At 35.3% G+C, this 19,108-nt stretch overlaps 1 protein-coding gene across 8 annotated transcripts in view; it reads right to left on the bottom strand.

The window, feature by feature from the left end:
- LIPI (lipase I) overlaps nucleotides 1-19,108 on the bottom strand; it is a 79,926-nt gene that overhangs the window by 34,282 nt on the left and 26,536 nt on the right. For 5 of the 8 annotated variants that reach the window (XR_007155445.1, XM_047873969.1, XM_047873968.1 and 2 more), the window contains exons 4-8: nucleotides 18,809-18,917; nucleotides 16,194-16,295; nucleotides 11,204-11,293; nucleotides 10,060-10,227; nucleotides 8,214-8,318 (exon numbers count right to left, since the gene is read on the bottom strand). Coding sequence is in view for 7 of the 8 variants with exons in the window: in XM_047873969.1 (XP_047729925.1) it covers nucleotides 8,214-8,318; nucleotides 10,060-10,227; nucleotides 11,204-11,293; nucleotides 16,194-16,295; nucleotides 18,809-18,917 (574 nt within the window). In the remaining variant the exon portion in view is untranslated. The remainder of the gene's footprint in view (nucleotides 1-8,213; nucleotides 8,319-10,059; nucleotides 10,228-11,203; nucleotides 11,294-16,193; nucleotides 16,296-18,808; nucleotides 18,918-19,108) is intronic. The other 3 variants (XM_047873973.1, XM_047873974.1, XM_047873972.1) reach the window with 3 other exon arrangements.

Below are 19,108 nucleotides of genomic sequence, written 5' to 3' on the forward strand. Positions count from 1 at the left end.
GGCTAGCACCCAGCCGCAGTTAGTGGGCATCGGCAGCAGCATGATCCCGCAAGCATTCCTGGGTGTGGCCGGCACCCGACTATTGCTCTGTGAGACCCTCCGCAGAGGGGCAGAGCAGGTCAAAGCCACAGTACCTCAGAAGTGGGGGGATGGGGAAGGCAGCGGCATCTGAGACAAAACTCTGGAGGGAGGTGCTACCTGGGGTCTGGTCACTAATGGTGTGGAAGCGGCGAGTGGACAGAAGCTGAAGATGAAGGATGGGTGCACGATTGCTGATCAGGGAGAAAAGAGTTCCAATACTAGAGACTGAGTAGTTGGGTGACACCATTTTTACTGCTCCCACACATGCGCATATGCACCTACAAGTGCCACAACAATCCACCCCACTATGCTAGCAGCACCATCTAGTGGATAAGGGAGCCGTTACACTAAGCCCCGACCAACTGGGCTGACCAAGCTCTTCAAGAACACAAGTCTCACTGCTTGCTCAGTTTATGTACTATAAAGTGCTTCATAGTCTGACTTCCAGGGGAAAATGAAGTAATTTAAGTACTATTTCAATCTGTTAGCAGGTCCAATTGTTCAATTTTCTTTTTTTCTTTTTTTCACCTCTTTTTCTTGAATACAGAAAGAGAAAAAAGTTATATTTATTTTTAAATTCTATTAAAAATATATTTCTTTAATTTTTTCTACTATATTCTTTACTTTTGTGTAATTTTTTTCAAATTCTATTTTACTTCCATCATTTCATTTTAGTCTATTTCAGTGTTTTCATTTTTTTCAAATTCTCAATTTCCTTTGTTTCCCCCTTTTTTCTCTAATCTATCAAACCACTTTCAACACCCAAACCAAAAGACACCCAGGATCTAGCATCATTTATTCGATTTTTTGTATGAGTGTGTTTTTAGTTTTTTAATTTTAATATTTTTTTAATTTTAATTTTTCTACCTCATTAATTCCTTTTCTCCCTTCAAAATGACAAAACGAAGGAATTCACCCCAAAAGAAAAGAGCACAAAGAAACGACAGCAAGGGATTTAACCAACACAGATACAAGCAAGATATCTGAACCAGAATTCAGAATCATGATAATAAGAATACCAGCTGGAGTTAAAAATAGATTAGAATCCCTTTCTGCAGAGATAAAAGAAGTAAAAACTAGTCAGGATGAAATAAAAAATGCTACACCTGAGCCGCAATCATGGGTGGATGCCTCAGGGGCAAGGATGGATGAGGCAGAACAGAGAATCAGCAATATAGAGGACAAAATTATGGAGAATTATGAAGCAGAAAAAAGAGGGACATTAAGGCAAAAGAGCATGATTTAAGAATTAGAGAAATCAGTTACTCATTAAAAAGGAACAACATCAGAATCATAGGGGTCCAGAAGAGAAAGAGAGACAAATAGGGGTAGAAGGGTTATGTGAGCAAAACATAGCAGAAAACTTTCCTAACCTGGGGAAAGATACAGACATCACAATCCAGTAAGCACAGAGGACCCCCATTAGAGTCAACAAAAACCGACCATCAGCAAAGCACATCATAGTCAAATTCACAAAATACTCAGGAAAGAAGAGAATCATGAAAGCAACAAGGGGAAAAAACTCCCTAACCTACAAGGGAAGACCAATCAGGTGTGCAGCAGACCTATCCAGAGAAACTTAGCAGGCCAGAAAGGAGTGGTAGGATATATTTAATGTGTTGAATCAGAAAAATATGGAGCCAAAAATTCTTTATCCAGAAAGGCTGTCATTCAAAATAGAAGGAGAGATAAAAAGTTTCCCAGACAAACAAAAATTAAAGGAGTTTGTGACCACTAAACCAGCCCTGCAAGAAATTTTAAGGGGAACTCTCTGAGAGGAGAAAAGATGAAATTATAAATAAATAAACAAATAAATAAATAAATAAATACCAAAAGCAACAAAGATTAGAAAGGACCAGAGAACACCACCAGAAACTCTAAGCATCATAATGGAAATAAATTCATATATTTCAGTACTCACCCATTAAATGTCAATGGACTCAATGCTCCAATTAAAAGACATAGGGTAACAGAATAGATAAGAAAACAAGATCCATTTGTTTACAAGAGACCCACTTTAGACCTAAAGACACCTTTCAATTGAAAATAAGGAGATGGAGAACCATCTATCATGCTTATAGTCAACAAAAGAAAGCCGGAGTAGCCATACTTGTATGAGACAATCTAGACTTTAAAATAAAGACTGTATCAAGAAATGCAGAAGGGCATTGTATCATAATCAAGGAATGTATTCACCAAGAGGACCTAACAATCATAAACATTTATGTGCCAAATGTGAAAGCACCCAAATATATAAATCAATTAATCACAAACATAAAGAAACTCATCAATAGTAATACCATAATAGTAGGAGACTTCAACACCCCACTCACAGCAATGGACAGATCATCTAATCATAAAATCAACAAGGAAACAATGGCTTTGAATGACACACTGGACCAGACTGACTTAACAGATATATTCAGAGCATTTCATCCTAAAGCAGCAGAATACACATTCTTTTCCAGTGCACATGGAACGTTCTCCAGAATAGACCACATGCTAGGACATAACAGCCCTCAGCAAGTATAAAAAGATCGAGATCATACCATGCATATTTTCAGACCACAACGCTATGAAACTCGAAATCAACCACAAGAAAAAATGTGGAAAGGTAACAAATACTCGAAGACTGAACAACATCCTACTAAAGAATGAATGGGCTAACCAAGCAGTTAAAGAGGAAATTAAAAAGTATATGGAAGCCAATGAAAATGATAACACCACAATCAAAATCTCTGGGACGCAGCAAAGGCAGTCATAAGAGGAAAGTATATAGCAATCCAGGCCTTTCTAAAGAAGGAAGATCTCAGATACACAACCTAACCTTACGCCTTAAAGAACTGGAAAAAGAACAGCAAATAAAACCCAAAACCAGCAGAAGACAGGAAATAATAAAGATTAGAGCAGAAACTAATGCTAACGAAACCAAAAAAACAGTAGAACAGGTCAATGTTAATTCTTTAAAAGAATTAACAAAATTGATAAACCATTAGCCAGTCTGATCAAAAAGAAAAAGGAAATCACCCAAATAAATAAAATCAAGAATGAAAGAGGAGAGATCACAACCTACACTGCAGAAATAAAAACAATAACAAGAGAATATTATGAGAAATTATATGTCAATAAAATGGGCAATCTGGAAGAAATGGACAAATTCCTAGAAACATATACACTACCAAAACTGAAACAGGAAGAAATAGAAAATTTGAACAGACCATAACCAGTAAGGAAATCGAATTAGTAATAAAAAATCTGCCAAAAAACAAGAGTCCAGGGCTGGATGGCTTTACAGCATAATTCTACAAAACATTTAAGGAAGAGTTAACACCTATTCTCTTGAAGCTGCTCCAAAAAATAGAAATGGAAGGAAAACTTCCAAACTCTTCCTACGAAGCCAGCATTACCTTGATTCCAAAACCATACAGAGACCCCACTAAAAAGGAGAACTATAGACCAATTTCCCTGATGAACATGGATGCAAAAATCCTCAACAAGATATTAGCCAACCGACTCCAACAATACATTAAAAACATTATTCACCACAACCAAGTGGCATTTATACCTGGGATGCAGGGCTGGTTCAATATCCACAAAACAATTAATGTGATTGATCACATCAATAAAAGAAAGGATAAGAACCATATGATCCTCTCAATAGATGCAGAGAAAGCATCTGACAAAATACAGCATCCTTTCTTGATGAAAACCCTCAAGAAAGTAGGGATAGAAGGAGCATACTTAGAGATCATAAAAGCCATATATGAATGACCCTATGCTATTATCATCCTCAATGGGGAAAAACTGAGAGCTGCCCCCCTAAGGTCACGAACAAGATGGGGATGTCCACTCTCGCCACTGTTATTCAACATAGTATTGGAAGCCTCTGCAATCAGACAACACAAAGAAATAAAAGGCATCCAAATCGGCCAGGAGGAGGTCAAACTTTCCCTCTTCGCAGATGACATGATACTCTATATGGAAAACCCTAAAGATTCCACCAAAAACTCATAGAACTGATTCATGAATTCAGCAACACTGCAGCATATAAAATCAATGCACAGAAATCGTATGCATTCCTATACACCAACAATGAAGCAACAGAAAGAGAAATCAAAGAATAGATCCCATTTACAATTGTAAATTTACCATAAAACACCTAGGAATAAATCTAACCAAAGAGATGAAAAATCTATACACTGAAAGCTATAGAAAGCTTATGAAAGAAATTGAAGAAGACACAAAAAAAATGGAAAAAGATTCCATGCTCCTGGATAGGAAGAACAAATATTGTTAAAATGTCGATACTACCCAAAGCAATCTACATATTCAATGCAATCCCTATCTAAATAATACCAAAAGTCTTCACAGAGCTAGAACAAATAATCCTAAAATTTGTATGGAACCAGAAAAGACCCCAAATAGCCAAAGCAATCTTGAAAAAGGAAACCAAAGCAGAAGGCCTCACAATCCCAGACTTCAAGCTGTACTACAAGGCTGTAATCATGAAGACAGTATGGTACTGGCACAAAAACAGATACTCAGATCAATGGATCAGAATACAGAACCAAGAAATGGACCCACAAACGTATGGACAACTAATCTTTGACAAAGCAGAAAAGAATATCCAATAGAATAAAGACAGTCTCTTCAAGGGGTGCTGGGAAAACTGGACAGCGACATGCAGAAGAATGAACCTGGACCACTTTCTTACACCATACACAAAAATAAACCCAAAATGGATGAAAGACCTAAATGTAAGAAAGGAAGCCATCAAAATCCTCAAGGAGAAAGCAGGCAAAAGCCTCTATGATCTTGGCCACAGCAACTTCTTACTCAACATGTTTTCAGAGGCAAGGGAAACAAAAGCAAAAATGAAGTTCTGGGACCTCATCAAAATAAAAGCTTCTGCACAGCAAAGGAAACAATCAGCAAAACTAAAAGGCAACCGACATGATGGGAGATGATATTTGCAAACGACATATCAGATAAAGGGTTAGTATCCAAAATCTATAAAGAACTTATCAAACTCAACACCCAAAAAACAAATAATCCAGTGAGGAAATGGGCAAAAGACATGAATAGACACCTCTCCAAAGCAGACATCCAGATGGCCAACTGACACATGAAAAAATGCCCAACATCACTCATCATCAAGGAAATACAAATCAAAACCACAATGAGATACCACCTTACACCTGTCAGAATGGCTAACATTAACAGCTCAGGCAACAACAGATGTTGGCGAGGATGCAGAGGAAGAGGATCTCTTTTGCATTGTTGGTGGGAATGCAAGCTCACACAGCCACTCTGGGAAACAGTATGGAGGTTCCTCAAAAAACTAAAAATAGACCTACCCTACGACCCAGCAATTGCACTACTAGGCATTTACCCACGGGATACAGGTGTGCTGTTTCGGAGGGACACATGCACCCCATGTTTATAGCAGCACTATCAACAATAGCCAAAGTATGGAAAGAGCCCAAATGTCCATCGATGGGTGGATGAATGGATAAAGAAGAAGTGGTATACATATATACCATGGAGTATTACTCGGCCATTAAAAAGAATGAAATCTTGCCATTTGCAACTACGTGGATGGAATTGGAGGGTATTATGCTAAGTGAAATTAGTCAGAGAAAGACAAATATCATATGACTTCACTCATATGAGGACTTTAAGAGACGAAACAGATGAACATAAGGGAAGGGAAACAAAAATAATATAAAAACAGGGAGGGGGACAAAACAGAAGTGACTCATAAATATGGAGAACAAACTGAGGGTTACTGGAGGGGTTGTGGGAGGGGGGATGGGTTAAATGGGTAAGGGACACTAAGGAATCTACACCTGAAATCATTGTTGCACTATATGCTAATTTGGATGTAAAATATAAAAAAAATAAATAATGTAAAATAAAATAAAAATAAATAAAATAAAATAAAATAAAATAAAATAAAATAAAATAAAATATCCAGTTAAGAAATAGGCAAAGGATATGAACACACATTTCACCAAAGAGGATATACAGAAAAGATATTCATTATTATAAACCATCAGGGTAACAAAAATTAAAACCACAATATGGCATCACTATCCACCTATTAGAATGAATAATTTTTTTAAATAATGACAACACCAATTATTAGTAAGAAATCAGAGAAATTGGATCACTCATACTTTGCTGAGGGGATTGCAAAATGATACAGCACTCTGAAAAACACTTGGTCAATTTCTTATAAAGTTAATTATCTTCTGACCTAGCAAGTGCATTTCTTAGGCCTTTGGAGAAATAAAAACTTAAATTCACACAAAAACTTGTATATAAATGTTCATAGCTTTATTCATAAAGCCAAAATTAAAAATATCCCTCGTGTCCTTCAAGAGATGAACAATTAAACCATCTGTAGTACATATATACCATGGAATACTACTCAGCAATAAAAAGGAATGATGGATAAACCTCCAGAGAAGCTGAGTGAAAAAAAAAAAAGAGGCAATTAAAAGGTCACATACTGAATGAGTCCCTTCATATAACATTTTCAAAATGACAAAATTTTATTTATTTTTTATTGTATCTTCTTTTTTTTTCTTTTTTTTAAATTTAAACTTTAGTTAGTTAACATACAGGGCAATATTGGTTTCAGGAGAATTCAGTGATTCACCACTTATATACAACACCCAGTACTCATCACAAGTGTCCTCCTTAATACCCATCACTCACCTAGCCCATCCCACACGCACCTCCCTCCATCAACCCTCAGTTTGTTCTCTATCATTAAGAGCAAAATGACAAAATTTTAGAAAAGCAGGACAGGATGGTATATGTGGTTATAAAAGTATCACCCAAAGGATCCTTGTGGTGATGGAACTGTTCACGATCTTCACTGTAGTGACAGATACTAGCCTTAAACGTATGATTAAATTGTACAGAACTACACACACACACACAGACACAGAGGAGTGCCTGGGGAAATATGAATATCCTGGTGGTGATATTATATTATAATTATACTATGTTGCAAAATATTAACATTGAGGAAAACTGGATAAAGTGTACACAGGAGCTCTCTGTATTTCTTATATCTGCATTTGAATCTAAATTTAATTTAGTAAAAATTTTAATTAAATAATAGGCCTAATTCCAAATGGTACAATATAACACTAATATTTTAAAAATTATTTTAAAATATTTTAAAAATTACAGTATCTTAAAATTGATAGCAACTGTGTCTGCAAAATAATAACACTAACAGCCCTAAAAATACTTTTATTTTTTATTTATTTTTTAAATGTTTATTTATGTTTTAGAGAGAGAGAGAAAAAGAGTGCGAGCAGGGGAGGGGCAGAGAGAGAAAGAGAGGGAGACACAGAATCTGAAGCAGGCTCCAGGCTCTGAGCCGTCAGCACAGAGCTCAAGGCAGGGCTCAAACTCACAAACTGCGAGATCATGACCTGAGCCAAAGTTGGATGCTTAACTGACAGCCACTCAGGAGCCCCCAAAATACTTTTAAATACAAGAATCGATTTTAAGTACTTATCCATCAGTAACTAAAGTCAATGGCAGTGACTTGAAACTTCTCGTAAGATTCTTCTTATAATAGGATTTACCTTTATTTATAAACAACTACCAGCTTTTCATCTTTAAACAGAATAAAATTTAAAATAGCTCCTCATAAGTCTAATTATTTAATATATTTCTAAGACATTCTCTCTTGTTCATTGAATTTTCTCTTGTCTCTAAATATATAGGGGAGGTTATTATTTACTTATACATTTTGTATTTATATAGTTTAGGTTCAGTTCCCAAAGGATATTAATAGTGTAGACAGATGTCTTGAACTCTATAATCGGGTATATGTTGACATAACTCTAAAGGTGGGAAGGATATTCAGGCAAATTTGGAGGAAAAGAACAAACAGACTTTATTGTTTCTTTGGGAAAATACTGTCCAAAGCATATGTTCATTCAATCTAAAATATCAAGTCCTTATTTGAATTTGGCTCTAACAAATTTCAGAATTCCTTGAAATTACATGATGAAATTGGAGTGGGTAGAAAAAACATTTTGGAGAATATATAAATTAATATATAAAACTAATTATTTGTTCATTTGTTGAAAATGTTAACTTACTGCAGAATGGTTTTGTGCCAGTAGTATCCAAAAACACAGTGGTCCTGAGAAATCTTTTTTCTTTTCTTTCTTTTAAAACATCTTTCCATAGCTCAGCTTGATAACCTGAGATTTGAGAAAGAAAACATTAGAAACTAGACTTCAAGCAAATAGCACACAAAGCTTTCAAATCACTAAAGGAACTAAAGGATCAATGTATTATAATAATTATTATAATTATAGTTCAGGATCTTTATCACTTAAAAATGACTTTTCAAATAATTTTACATTATATTTATTTTAATTACATGATAATTCAAATTAAAGATTCACAAGCAAATCTACTCCCTGGAAATCTTATCAGAGGTTAGAATACTCTATATGGCTACAATCCATTTGTAGCAGTCTTTACTAATATATCATAAATTAAGAATTTTATTTGTGTCTTTTTAGTAAATATAGCAGAATAAAATTATTAGATAAAATAAACACAGAATTTAGTTCCATGAGTACACCCAATTCTCCTACAAATACACATTCAAAGAGATACAGTATATATGTCTGTACATTATATATAATACATAAAGTGTAGATAGCATCTATATACACTATATATTATGTATATAATATGTATATTTCCAATATATACATTATTACTAAATTTGAAATATTATCACACACATATATATATTGAAAATGCTTCCCACTTTATGTATTTGTCTCTTTCCACTTTCTACCTCTGAATTTGAAATGTGAACAAGGTAGAAAGAACACTGAATTGAGAATTAAGGATTTTAACTCTAGCTCTCACTCGTGTCCTTACACAATACTTATGCTCACACTGGGTCACAATTTTCTCATTTATGTGGAAGAGCAATGAAACCAGAAAAGCAATCCCTAACATGAGGTCTGAAGAAAATGAATCCCACAGGATGTTTTCTGGACAGAAGAGGTCTACAAGAAAATAAGTCTGACAAAGCCTGCATATTGCCTGTCTCTCCTAGCAATTCTCTATGCATGTTAGTATAAACCTCCTGCTGAAGAAAACTGCAGGAAGCTTTTTAATTCAGCCTTTGTAATTGCTTCCCATTTAATAGAGCCCCTTTGGCTCTGGAAACATTTCTGGCAGATCCTGATCATGACACTGATCAGATGTTTACATGCTCATAACATGCCTGGGGGTTGGTAATGTCTTTGGAAAATCCTGAACAAACAACCTCTGAGATTCTTTCCAGCTCTTACGTTCTATTTTTATGTGGATTCATTTTTCTCTATAATTTCCCACCAGCAGGCTGTAGTTATCGAAAGTTGGAATACTTAACCGCTCTTGCCAAGTTTTATCAATTTGGAAGGTGTGAACCATGTATGATTCATGTCTACTTGCTAATAGCAAATGAAAAGCTAACAGTGGTTTATACCTCTCCACTTGCTCCTAAAGCTTTCCATAAAAATAAAAACCCTCAATGCCACTAAGAATGCACAACTCTCAAAAGAAAGAAAGAAAGAAAGAAAGAAAGAAAGAAAGAAAGAAAGAAAGAAAGAAAGCAGTCTCCTTCTTTAATGGAAATATGCATGGATGATAAATAGTGAGAGTCCTCTGCAAAGCAAGAACAAAGATCCTCATGAGACCACCAGATCTGTATACTACACTGAGCATAGAAAGGCAGTTGATTAAACTTCTCTCACTAAATACCTTATAAAATACTTAGTAGGAAATAAACTCTTGTGTCTGGTTGTTCCACAGGCAATTTTTCCATAAAATGCTAACATGTTCATAAGTAAATAAAAAGCTTCCAGCAAAAAATACTGACAATTATGTTATTCATTTTCCACAAAATCTTATAGTCATCATACCAATCTCACTTACCTAGCCTAGGACATGATTTTTCCTTGAAGTCGTCACAGTCCACACATGAACCAGCATGGAAATCTTTGTATGAAGGACAAGGAAATGAAATAAAATTGCAGGTTGTTTCCAAAGATGCCATGAACAAGTAAACAGCTCTCTGGTGACTGCATTTAATAAATGCAACGCCTTAAGTGTTAAAAAACAAAAAACAAAAAACAAGCAAAAGAACTGCAGATGTATTAAACCAAGTTCAAGCAAATTAGAGAAAAAATTAAAGGTTAAGTTCTACTCAATGTCATGCACTTGTGAATATTGAAATGTTGCCTGACCACAATGTGCCATTTTATCTCAAGCAGCTAGAGGTAGTACCATTGAAAATGTAAATTCAGTATGCTTTTACAGGAGATTTAAAAGACATTTTTCTAAAGTAATAATTATCACAGGGGAAAAATGTGTTTAATTTCAATAATCTGACATACTACAAACACAGTGCCACAACACTTAATGGCTATGTACACATGGTTCTCTTCTAACCCCTCACCCCTAATATTTCTATTTAATGTCAGAGAGGATTATGAAACCAGGTAACATTAGAACTTCATTATGTCCCTTTCTTTCCTCAACTTCTCACATCCTTATAACCTTTGATCAAACTTCTCTAGCTACAGTGGGCTTTGGCCATATGTTACTTGACAGGTGTCACTGTAGATGCTTCCTATGGCTCTGAACTGAGCCAAACTCTACACCTGGAGCAGCTGTTTGGCTATTTATGTAACAACCAAATGCAAGAGATTATGAATCTGTGTTTGTACAATACTATAGTGATGGTAAAGATTAAGTCCTGGAACCAAACTCATGTTATGTGATACTTCGACCAGATTGCTTCTTCAATAACTCAGAATTTCTCCTAATGTTTAAAATAATGAAATACAACTGTTGAAACTAATGTAATAGGTTTCATCATGACCAAATGGTATATCTACTGGTCAACTTTATGAACCAATAAAAATCCAATTAAACCATTTTTCACCAGTGACTCTCATTAATCATGAGCAACAGTGATCAAAATCTTGCCCATAGATTAAGAGGGAAAAAAAGTAAACTGATTTTCTTTCATCATTCTGAATCATCTGTAATTCATTCAAAAATATTATTGGTGTACCTGAAAAAATGGATTTGGGACAGCCAGGTTGCTTTTTTCCTCCATTTGCATAAAAATCTATATGTCCCAAAGGTTCATTAATGCCTAAACCTGAGAAGAAAAGCACTGGAGAATCACAAAGTGAACATAATCAGGTCAGCAACACTTGTACAAATAGCATCTCCTATAAATTCCATTGAAAGTGACTCCTACAGTTTGAATTGAAAATAAAATACATGCTATTTTTAAAAAGACGTGTTTTAATGCCTCAAATTAACTCCTCATGAAAATTATGTCATTAATTTAACATATTTATCAGTCACCGATTTACTATGCCCATCACAGTTCTTTGTGCTATGAATATGCAAGTAAAAAAGAAAAAGAGAGAAAAAATCCTTTTTTTTTGGTGGAAATTAAATTTTAGTGAGAGAAAGACCTAATAAACAAGTAAGAATATAGTATGCCAGATAATAATAAGGGCTGTAGAGAAAACACAAGTAGAACAAGAGTACAGTTAGTGCCTAGTGAGGGAGGCAGGTTGCTCTTTCAAACAGTTTGGTTAGGGAAATTCCCATTGAGGAGGTAGAGTCACACAAAATGTGAAAGATGCAAGACAGTGAGCCAAGCAGAAAACCATGTGAGCATACCTAAAGTATTCAAAGAAGCCAGGCTAGCTGGAGTACAACGTGGATGAGGGAGCACTGGAAAGAATGAAGCCAAGTCATACAGGACCTTTTAAGCCAGTGTGACGATTTGCTTGTACCCTGGATAATAAGGCCTAAGACTTGGTACTAGATTCACTAACTGGAAAAATCTAAATATGCTGCTTCAGCTGGAACAAACTGGGCCAGAGTGACATAAACCTGTAGCTATGATTTAAGGGCTTTTGTATATCTGTAGATCCTCAAGGCACTGGAGAATTACAAATTCTGAGTCCATGATTACCAATATGGGATCTATAACTTGGGGAAGTCATAGGAATGAAAGAGGGTAACAAGTTCAGAATACTCAGGACTATGATTAGAAATGAAAATCTTGCTGCCAAGTAAGCCTGCTGGGCTTTGGCTTAGGGACTACAAATTTCCTACAACATAATAAACTCTTAAAAGTGATCGGCAATAGATTTATATAACAAAGTAAATACTTGCGGCTGACAGTCAGGATTAAGATGCAGCAACATGATTTAGTTCTAGTATGTAACAGAACAAGATAACCGTTAGTGAGGTATTTATTACCAGAGCATAAGAACACTGGGCATGTGCAATATCGGGGAGGGGATTCAATGTGTAAGGAAAAGCAAAGAACAATTTTTTTCTTTTTTTTTTCCTTCTTTTAATGTTTATTTATTTCTGAGAGAGACAGAGAAAGACAGACGATGTGAGTGGGGGAGGGACAGAGAGAGACAGGGAGACACCAAATCTGAAGCAGGCTCCCTAAGCAGGCTCCAGGGTTTTAGCTGTCCACACAGAGCTCATGAACCACAAGATCATGCCCTGAGCCGAAGTCGGATGCTTAACCAACAGAGCCACCTAGGCACCCCAGCAAAGAACAATTTGGGTGAGTTCATTGGAACTCCTTAGAATTGGGAAGCATAAGTGTGATTTGACTGTAACAGTGGTGAGGGTTTGATAGCCTCTTTATATTCCATCAACTGCCTGCAATTTCCTAAATATGGCCCCAAAAAACAAAAAGGCCAATGATTTTGGAGACCTTTAATTTCCTTATCTCTGAACTCAACATGGAGTTCCAAGAATAGGGGTTCCATGTTGGAGCCATCATTTTCTCCAATCTTCTACTAAAGTAGAATCAAGCCAAGAAGACTCCTCAGGGATCAAAGAGAAGCAAAAGACATTTATATTAACTTAAACAGCCCTTGATGTCATTTTCCCTTTATCAGATGGAGGAAGATGAGCAGTTTGGTCATTTAGGTCATTCATTTCCTTCATTTGAGGAAGTATAGGAAAAGCATATATCGCTTTTTAAATTTTCTTTTTATTATAGTTTATAATACATATATGAAGAAAACATAAAGCTATGGATTAATTACTATCAGGGAAATAGCCAATTAGCTACCACACCAATGTCAACATATAGCACCTGGAAACCCCTACAGTGTTCTTATCTAATCACCAGCTTCTCCTTTTCCTACAATAATAACTACCTTTAAATAAAATAATTTTTTTGCTAATCTTTAGCTTCTAAGGATGCCTCCCAAAACATTACAATTTATATTTTCCCATATAAAAATTGACTCATTCATGTATCCTTTTGTGTATGCTTTTATTATAAACTTGCTTTTTTATAATAATCCAAATTGGGTATGATTCATTATCCATTTTTATATGTTGCTGAATTGGTTTACTAGTGTGATGTTTTACGTAGAATTTTTGTATCCATGGTTATAATAGAAAATGTCCACAAATTTTCTTTTCTGTAATGTCTGTCTCAAGTTTTGACATTAAATTTATGAAGGCTTTTTAAAAAGGTTGTAAACAGTTTCCTACATTTTTTTTTACTTTTTAATTTTTTAAACATTTATTTATTTTTTGTGAGACACAGAGAGAGAGACAGAGTGTGAATGGGGGAGGGGCAGAGAGAGAGGGAGACACAGAATCTGAAGCAGGCTCCAGGTTCTGAGCTGTCAGCACAGAACCTGATGTGGGGATCTAACTCATGAACTACGAGATCGTGACCTGATCCGAAGTCAGATGCTTAACTGACTGAGCCACCCAGGCACCCTGGTAATTTTTAAATTACAGTTTCTATTTCATTAATAATTATAGAACCAAATTTTCTCTCTTAATTTGTTAGTTTGGTAAATGCTTTTTCTTCTTCATAAAATTTTTCTATTTTATATATCATGCCATATAATCATATATTTTCATTTCTGCATAATATTGTTCATTATATCATAATACAGTCATTTTAATACCTGTAGCATCTGTAACACTATCTCCTGTTTATTATTGATATTGTGTCTTCTCTCTTTGTTCTATTTTTTCTCTCAAAGAATATATTAACATGGAGAGTGATATATAAAATTTAAGCTTTCTATATTTCCTTCATTTCATGGAAAGAAGATAAAAATGAGATGTTTTACAAGCTTCATGTATGGGTTTCAAAAATATTTCTGATACCTCTGCATCAGAGAACCTACTATGAGAAAAGTGACTCCAAATCGCCAGTTCACTTCTAGAATTTTTCTAGATGTTGGACTGGTAAGTTTTCCCTGATATCCCAGCAGGAGTATTAGCCCAAATTACCTAATTCACAATTTTGGAAGGCGACATAGATTTTTTAACATATACAACTGAATAAGGACAAAACCTATTGGTAAGTAAAAGATGCACTCTGAATAGTATTCAAGGAAGAATTAATCTGTCAGATATGTACTGACCCCAAATATCTCATTCAGAAATTCCTTGAGACAGGTGGATATGCAGCATCAAAATTCTGTGTCCCTCATTTGTGATGGTCATGAAAAGATCAACCAAAGGTGCCAAAACAATGTGGCATTTAGTGGTAAGTTAGATCTGATAGGTTGGGTCATCAAAAGATGTTGAGAATGAAAGACAACATAAAACAGTTTATTAGGAAAATCCAAAAAAAATAAAATAAAATAAAAAGTAGGAAGAGCTAATTCCAAGGCCATAGGCAGAGATAAGGTTGGGATTTCAGAAAGAAGAGCTCAGACAAAGAACTGCAGAGCAATTGGGCAGTAGGTGTACTATGTGTGGGAATGCTAAGCTGATATAAGAGCTAGAGATAAGGAAGATTTGAGAGGTTGAGGTATCACACTAGAACTGTGAACCTTAGGCACTGACTCCCTGTGAGATATAGGTGAACTCAGATTCCACTTTTGAAGCAAAACTGTATCCATATAGGGTTAGCCCAGGCATTGATATTGAGAAGTTGTCATCTATGGCATTTATAGCATTTGTATCTCTTGCAAAGGCACTGGTATGGATCACCATGAAGTCAATTCAGAGGACTATGGGAGCAAATAAATTACCTGGACCAAAGAGAAAAGTAACCAGAGGAAATAGGAGAATCAGAATAGTCTTTGCATCACTTCCTCCTTTCTCCATGGTAGCACCATAACCTCCCCATGCCCACAGTGACAACACATGTAAATTATCAGCTAATCAGAGCAAGAAACTGGTGAAGGCAGGCTCTGGAATCAAAAGATTTCAAATTTTTTGAAATTTTGAAATTTTAAATTTCAAAAAATTGAAATTTTGAAATTTGAAAGCGGCTCTGCCACTTACTGGCCTTGTGACTTTGACTCTAGCTTCCCCATAAGTAAAAAAGAGATGACATTTACTTATCCCATGGGAACTTAGGAGAATGCCATAATTAATTCACATAAAACATTTAAAACACTGCCTGAAGTATATAGGAAGTGCTCAATAAATATTAGTATCATCAATTCCAAATCAGAAAAGGGCTTAGGGCCATCTAACTTATTCCTTGAAAGTGCCTGTCCAAAGCATTCTGGACCAAACTATCAACAGCATATTTGACATTTTCAGGAAGATAATTAAAAACAATAGAGAAATTATTTCTCTACCTTTAGGGGAAGGTATTCTTTATCTGTGCCTGAAATGCTGTTTTCATTTCTAGTTGATAGATATCACAGCAAGAAAATGAGTGGAGAATGGTAACCTAAATACATCAGGAACATTAAGCATGGGAGAATTTGTGATCAAATCAAAATTGTCAATAGCATGAACGAGATGAAGTATTTTTTAATCAAATTTCCGCTTTTTAGGATGATAGGACAGGTCTTGAAACCTGAAGGAGGTAAATTGAAGGCAAAAAGTGCCATGTTAACACCATAGGATATCACTAACTCCAAGAAATACCACTTGTGGGAAACATAATCATTTTATAATTACAGACTCATCATCACTTTATCCACTAATCTTCCTCCTTTTATGTTCTCTGCATCCCAATGTCTACATCTCCTTTTCATTTTCAAGTAATTAAGCAATAAATCCTACATTGTTACCATTGATATCAGAATGGATGACATCCACAAACTTTGCATCAGTGTAATCTAATCTGAGATCACATGGCTGTCCAGAGAACTTTGGCCCAGCTGGGTCAAGACCTGAAATTCAAGAAAGAAACTATCAATCAATTAATCAACTTCTACTATAGTGTTTATTAGATCATATGTTTGCATTATTATATTATAAACATAAGTCTATACAGCTTTAAACTTGTCTAAAAACTAATCTAAATATAAATGAAATTGGATGAATAGCAAATATCTTCATTATCTGAATAATTTATACCAATCTTCCGAGTTTACCAACAATCTAGTGTTAAGCCACACTAGAAATGCCTCAACAAAATATTGTAGGGTTTTTTTAGCGTTTTTATTTAAGAAGTACTTAGAGATAAACTGGTAGTATTTTTATAGTTAATAAGTAACTACTACTTTTCCTGGAGGGGAAGGGGAATGAGTAATAGCCTGGTCCTGTCTTGAACTTCATGCCTTACTAGTTCGTCCCAGATCTATCTGCAGTTCTAAAATGAATTTTAAGTGCCAAATACAATTTGTGGTGGGGTATAAAACATAATTATTATTATGTTATCATTTACTTTCCACCAAAAGCTTCCCATATACACACAAGAAAAGAAAAATGTATTAAAATTTCCATGGAATATAGATATTATTTCTGGTGCATGTGAAATTCTACATAGAAATTCTAGGCTCATGACCTACTGGCAACTGTCAAAAAGGGGCAAAGAGGTAAAATTCAACACCTTGAGAACATCTGTGCAATGGGAGATACACTCATCTCAAAAACGAGATTTTTTAAACTAAAATATAATGTTGCTCATCCCAAGCCCTTTTATTTTCCCTAGTGTATTTAGCCCACTTGACTGAATGAGGCAGAAACTTCTCTTTTCATAAATAATTCTGATGTAGAACTACTACACTTGCTGGAATTTTAAACCCTGATGATTGCTTGACATGTGGAGCCATTCAAACTGGACTAATGTGTGAATAAACACACTTTAACATAAAGTAGGATTACTGTGATGGTTGAAAGAGAAATAGGCTTTGGTTGCTAGAAAGCTTTGCATAAATCCTGGCTTAGCTGTTAAGAACTTTTGACCTTCCTACATTCATTCAGTTAACCTGTTTTCATATCTGTATAACAGGGATATTACTAAAACTGATCAAAGTAAGAAAGGTATACTTAAAGTTTGTAAAGCTCTTACTTATGCAATTTATTCACCTCTCCCCTCCCCCTTTGCTTCAACTTAATACTCTACTACTTTTTTTTTTTTTATTTTTTTTTTCAACGTTTATTTATTTTTGGGACAGAGAGAGACAGAGCATGAACGGGGGAGGGGCAGAGAGAGAGGGAGACACAGAATCGGAAACAGGCTCCAGGCTCTGAGCCATCAGCCCAGAGCCTGACGCGGGGCTCGAACTCCCGGACCGCGAGATCATGACCTGGCTGAAGTCGGACTCTTAACCAACTGTGCCACCCAGGCGCCCCAATACTCTACTACTTTTATTAACACTCAAAATCATTATAAATCTTCTACAGACACATATCTCAATAATTGTTTTTAAAAAACAACTATAGGGCACTTGAGTAACCTGACTATAGGGCACCTAGGTGTCTGACTCTTGATTTCAGCTCAGGTCATGGTTTGGGTTCCACACTGACAGTGTGGAACCTGCTTGGGATTCTCAGTCTCCCTTTCTCTCTGCCCTTCTTCTTGTGCTCTCTCTCTCTCTCTCTCTGTCTCTCTCTCTCTCTCTCTCTCTCAAATAATAAACCTTTTTCTTTTTTTAAGCTAAATTGGTTGGGGAAGGATACTAACTTTCTGGTTCTAAAATCACCACCATTCCCAAAAGGAAGCATGAAAATCCACATCAGCATTATTTGGCTACTAAACTTTCTGCATGCAGGAACTCTGTGAAGGAAAATATGAGAGGAATCAGGATCTAGACTCCCTCAAGCCTGGTTGTCAACTCCTGATTCTCTCTTCTGGTGTTTAAGTAAAATTTTTAAAAGAACTGAAATATGTTAAAGTTTATGAAAATTAAATACATGGGTATATATTTAGTTAATACATGAAAAATTTTTATAAAAAAAAAGTTACAGAGAAAAGGAGGCAAACCATAAGAGACTCTTAAGTACTAAGAACAAACTGAGGGTTGATGGGGGGTGGAACAGAGGGGAAAGTGGGTGGTGGGCATTGAGGAGGGCACCTGTTGGGATGAGCACTGGGTGTTATATGGAAACCCATTTGACAATAAATTATATTTAACATAAAAAAAGAAAAAAGTTTTATATTTAATGAGTCAAGCTTTTCTCTGGATTATTACAATAATAGGTTCTTAAAATTCACATGGAGCTGCAGAAATTGATCTTCCTCCCAGTTCTATATGAGCACTTCAACACTGCTTAGAACTAAACAAGAAAGAAGACTTTAGAATCTAATTAAAACAAAGGCGAGCATTGAATATAATACAGAAAAAAATAATGTGCATCATTTTTACCGTTTAACTATTGTGCTTGTTAACTTGTAAATAAAGTAATTTCTCATGGTTAAAATTATGCTAAAACACTAATTTTATCAAAAATATTTTACCTGTTATTCTTCCAAGTTGACCTTGAAATATCTTTCCAACAAATCCACTAACATGAGCCCCTAAGCTCATACCTATGAAATGAAAATTATCAAGAGTCGCTCCATGGTTCTGCAATTGAAAATGAAGTGTTATGATTTTCATTTCAGAAATCACAAATTATGCCTTGTGCATCAATATTATAGTATTCACTATTTTTTTTTCTGGTTTAATACATTTCTGGGAGATAGAGAATGGGATTTTATAATTTCAAAACAACATATTGTTGTTCAACTTTTTCCATAAGATATCTGATATTTCTC

The sequence above is a fragment of the Prionailurus viverrinus genome, chromosome C2 (assembly GCF_022837055.1).
Source record: "Prionailurus viverrinus isolate Anna chromosome C2, UM_Priviv_1.0, whole genome shotgun sequence".
In the NCBI taxonomy this organism is placed as follows: domain Eukaryota; kingdom Metazoa; phylum Chordata; class Mammalia; order Carnivora; family Felidae; genus Prionailurus; species Prionailurus viverrinus.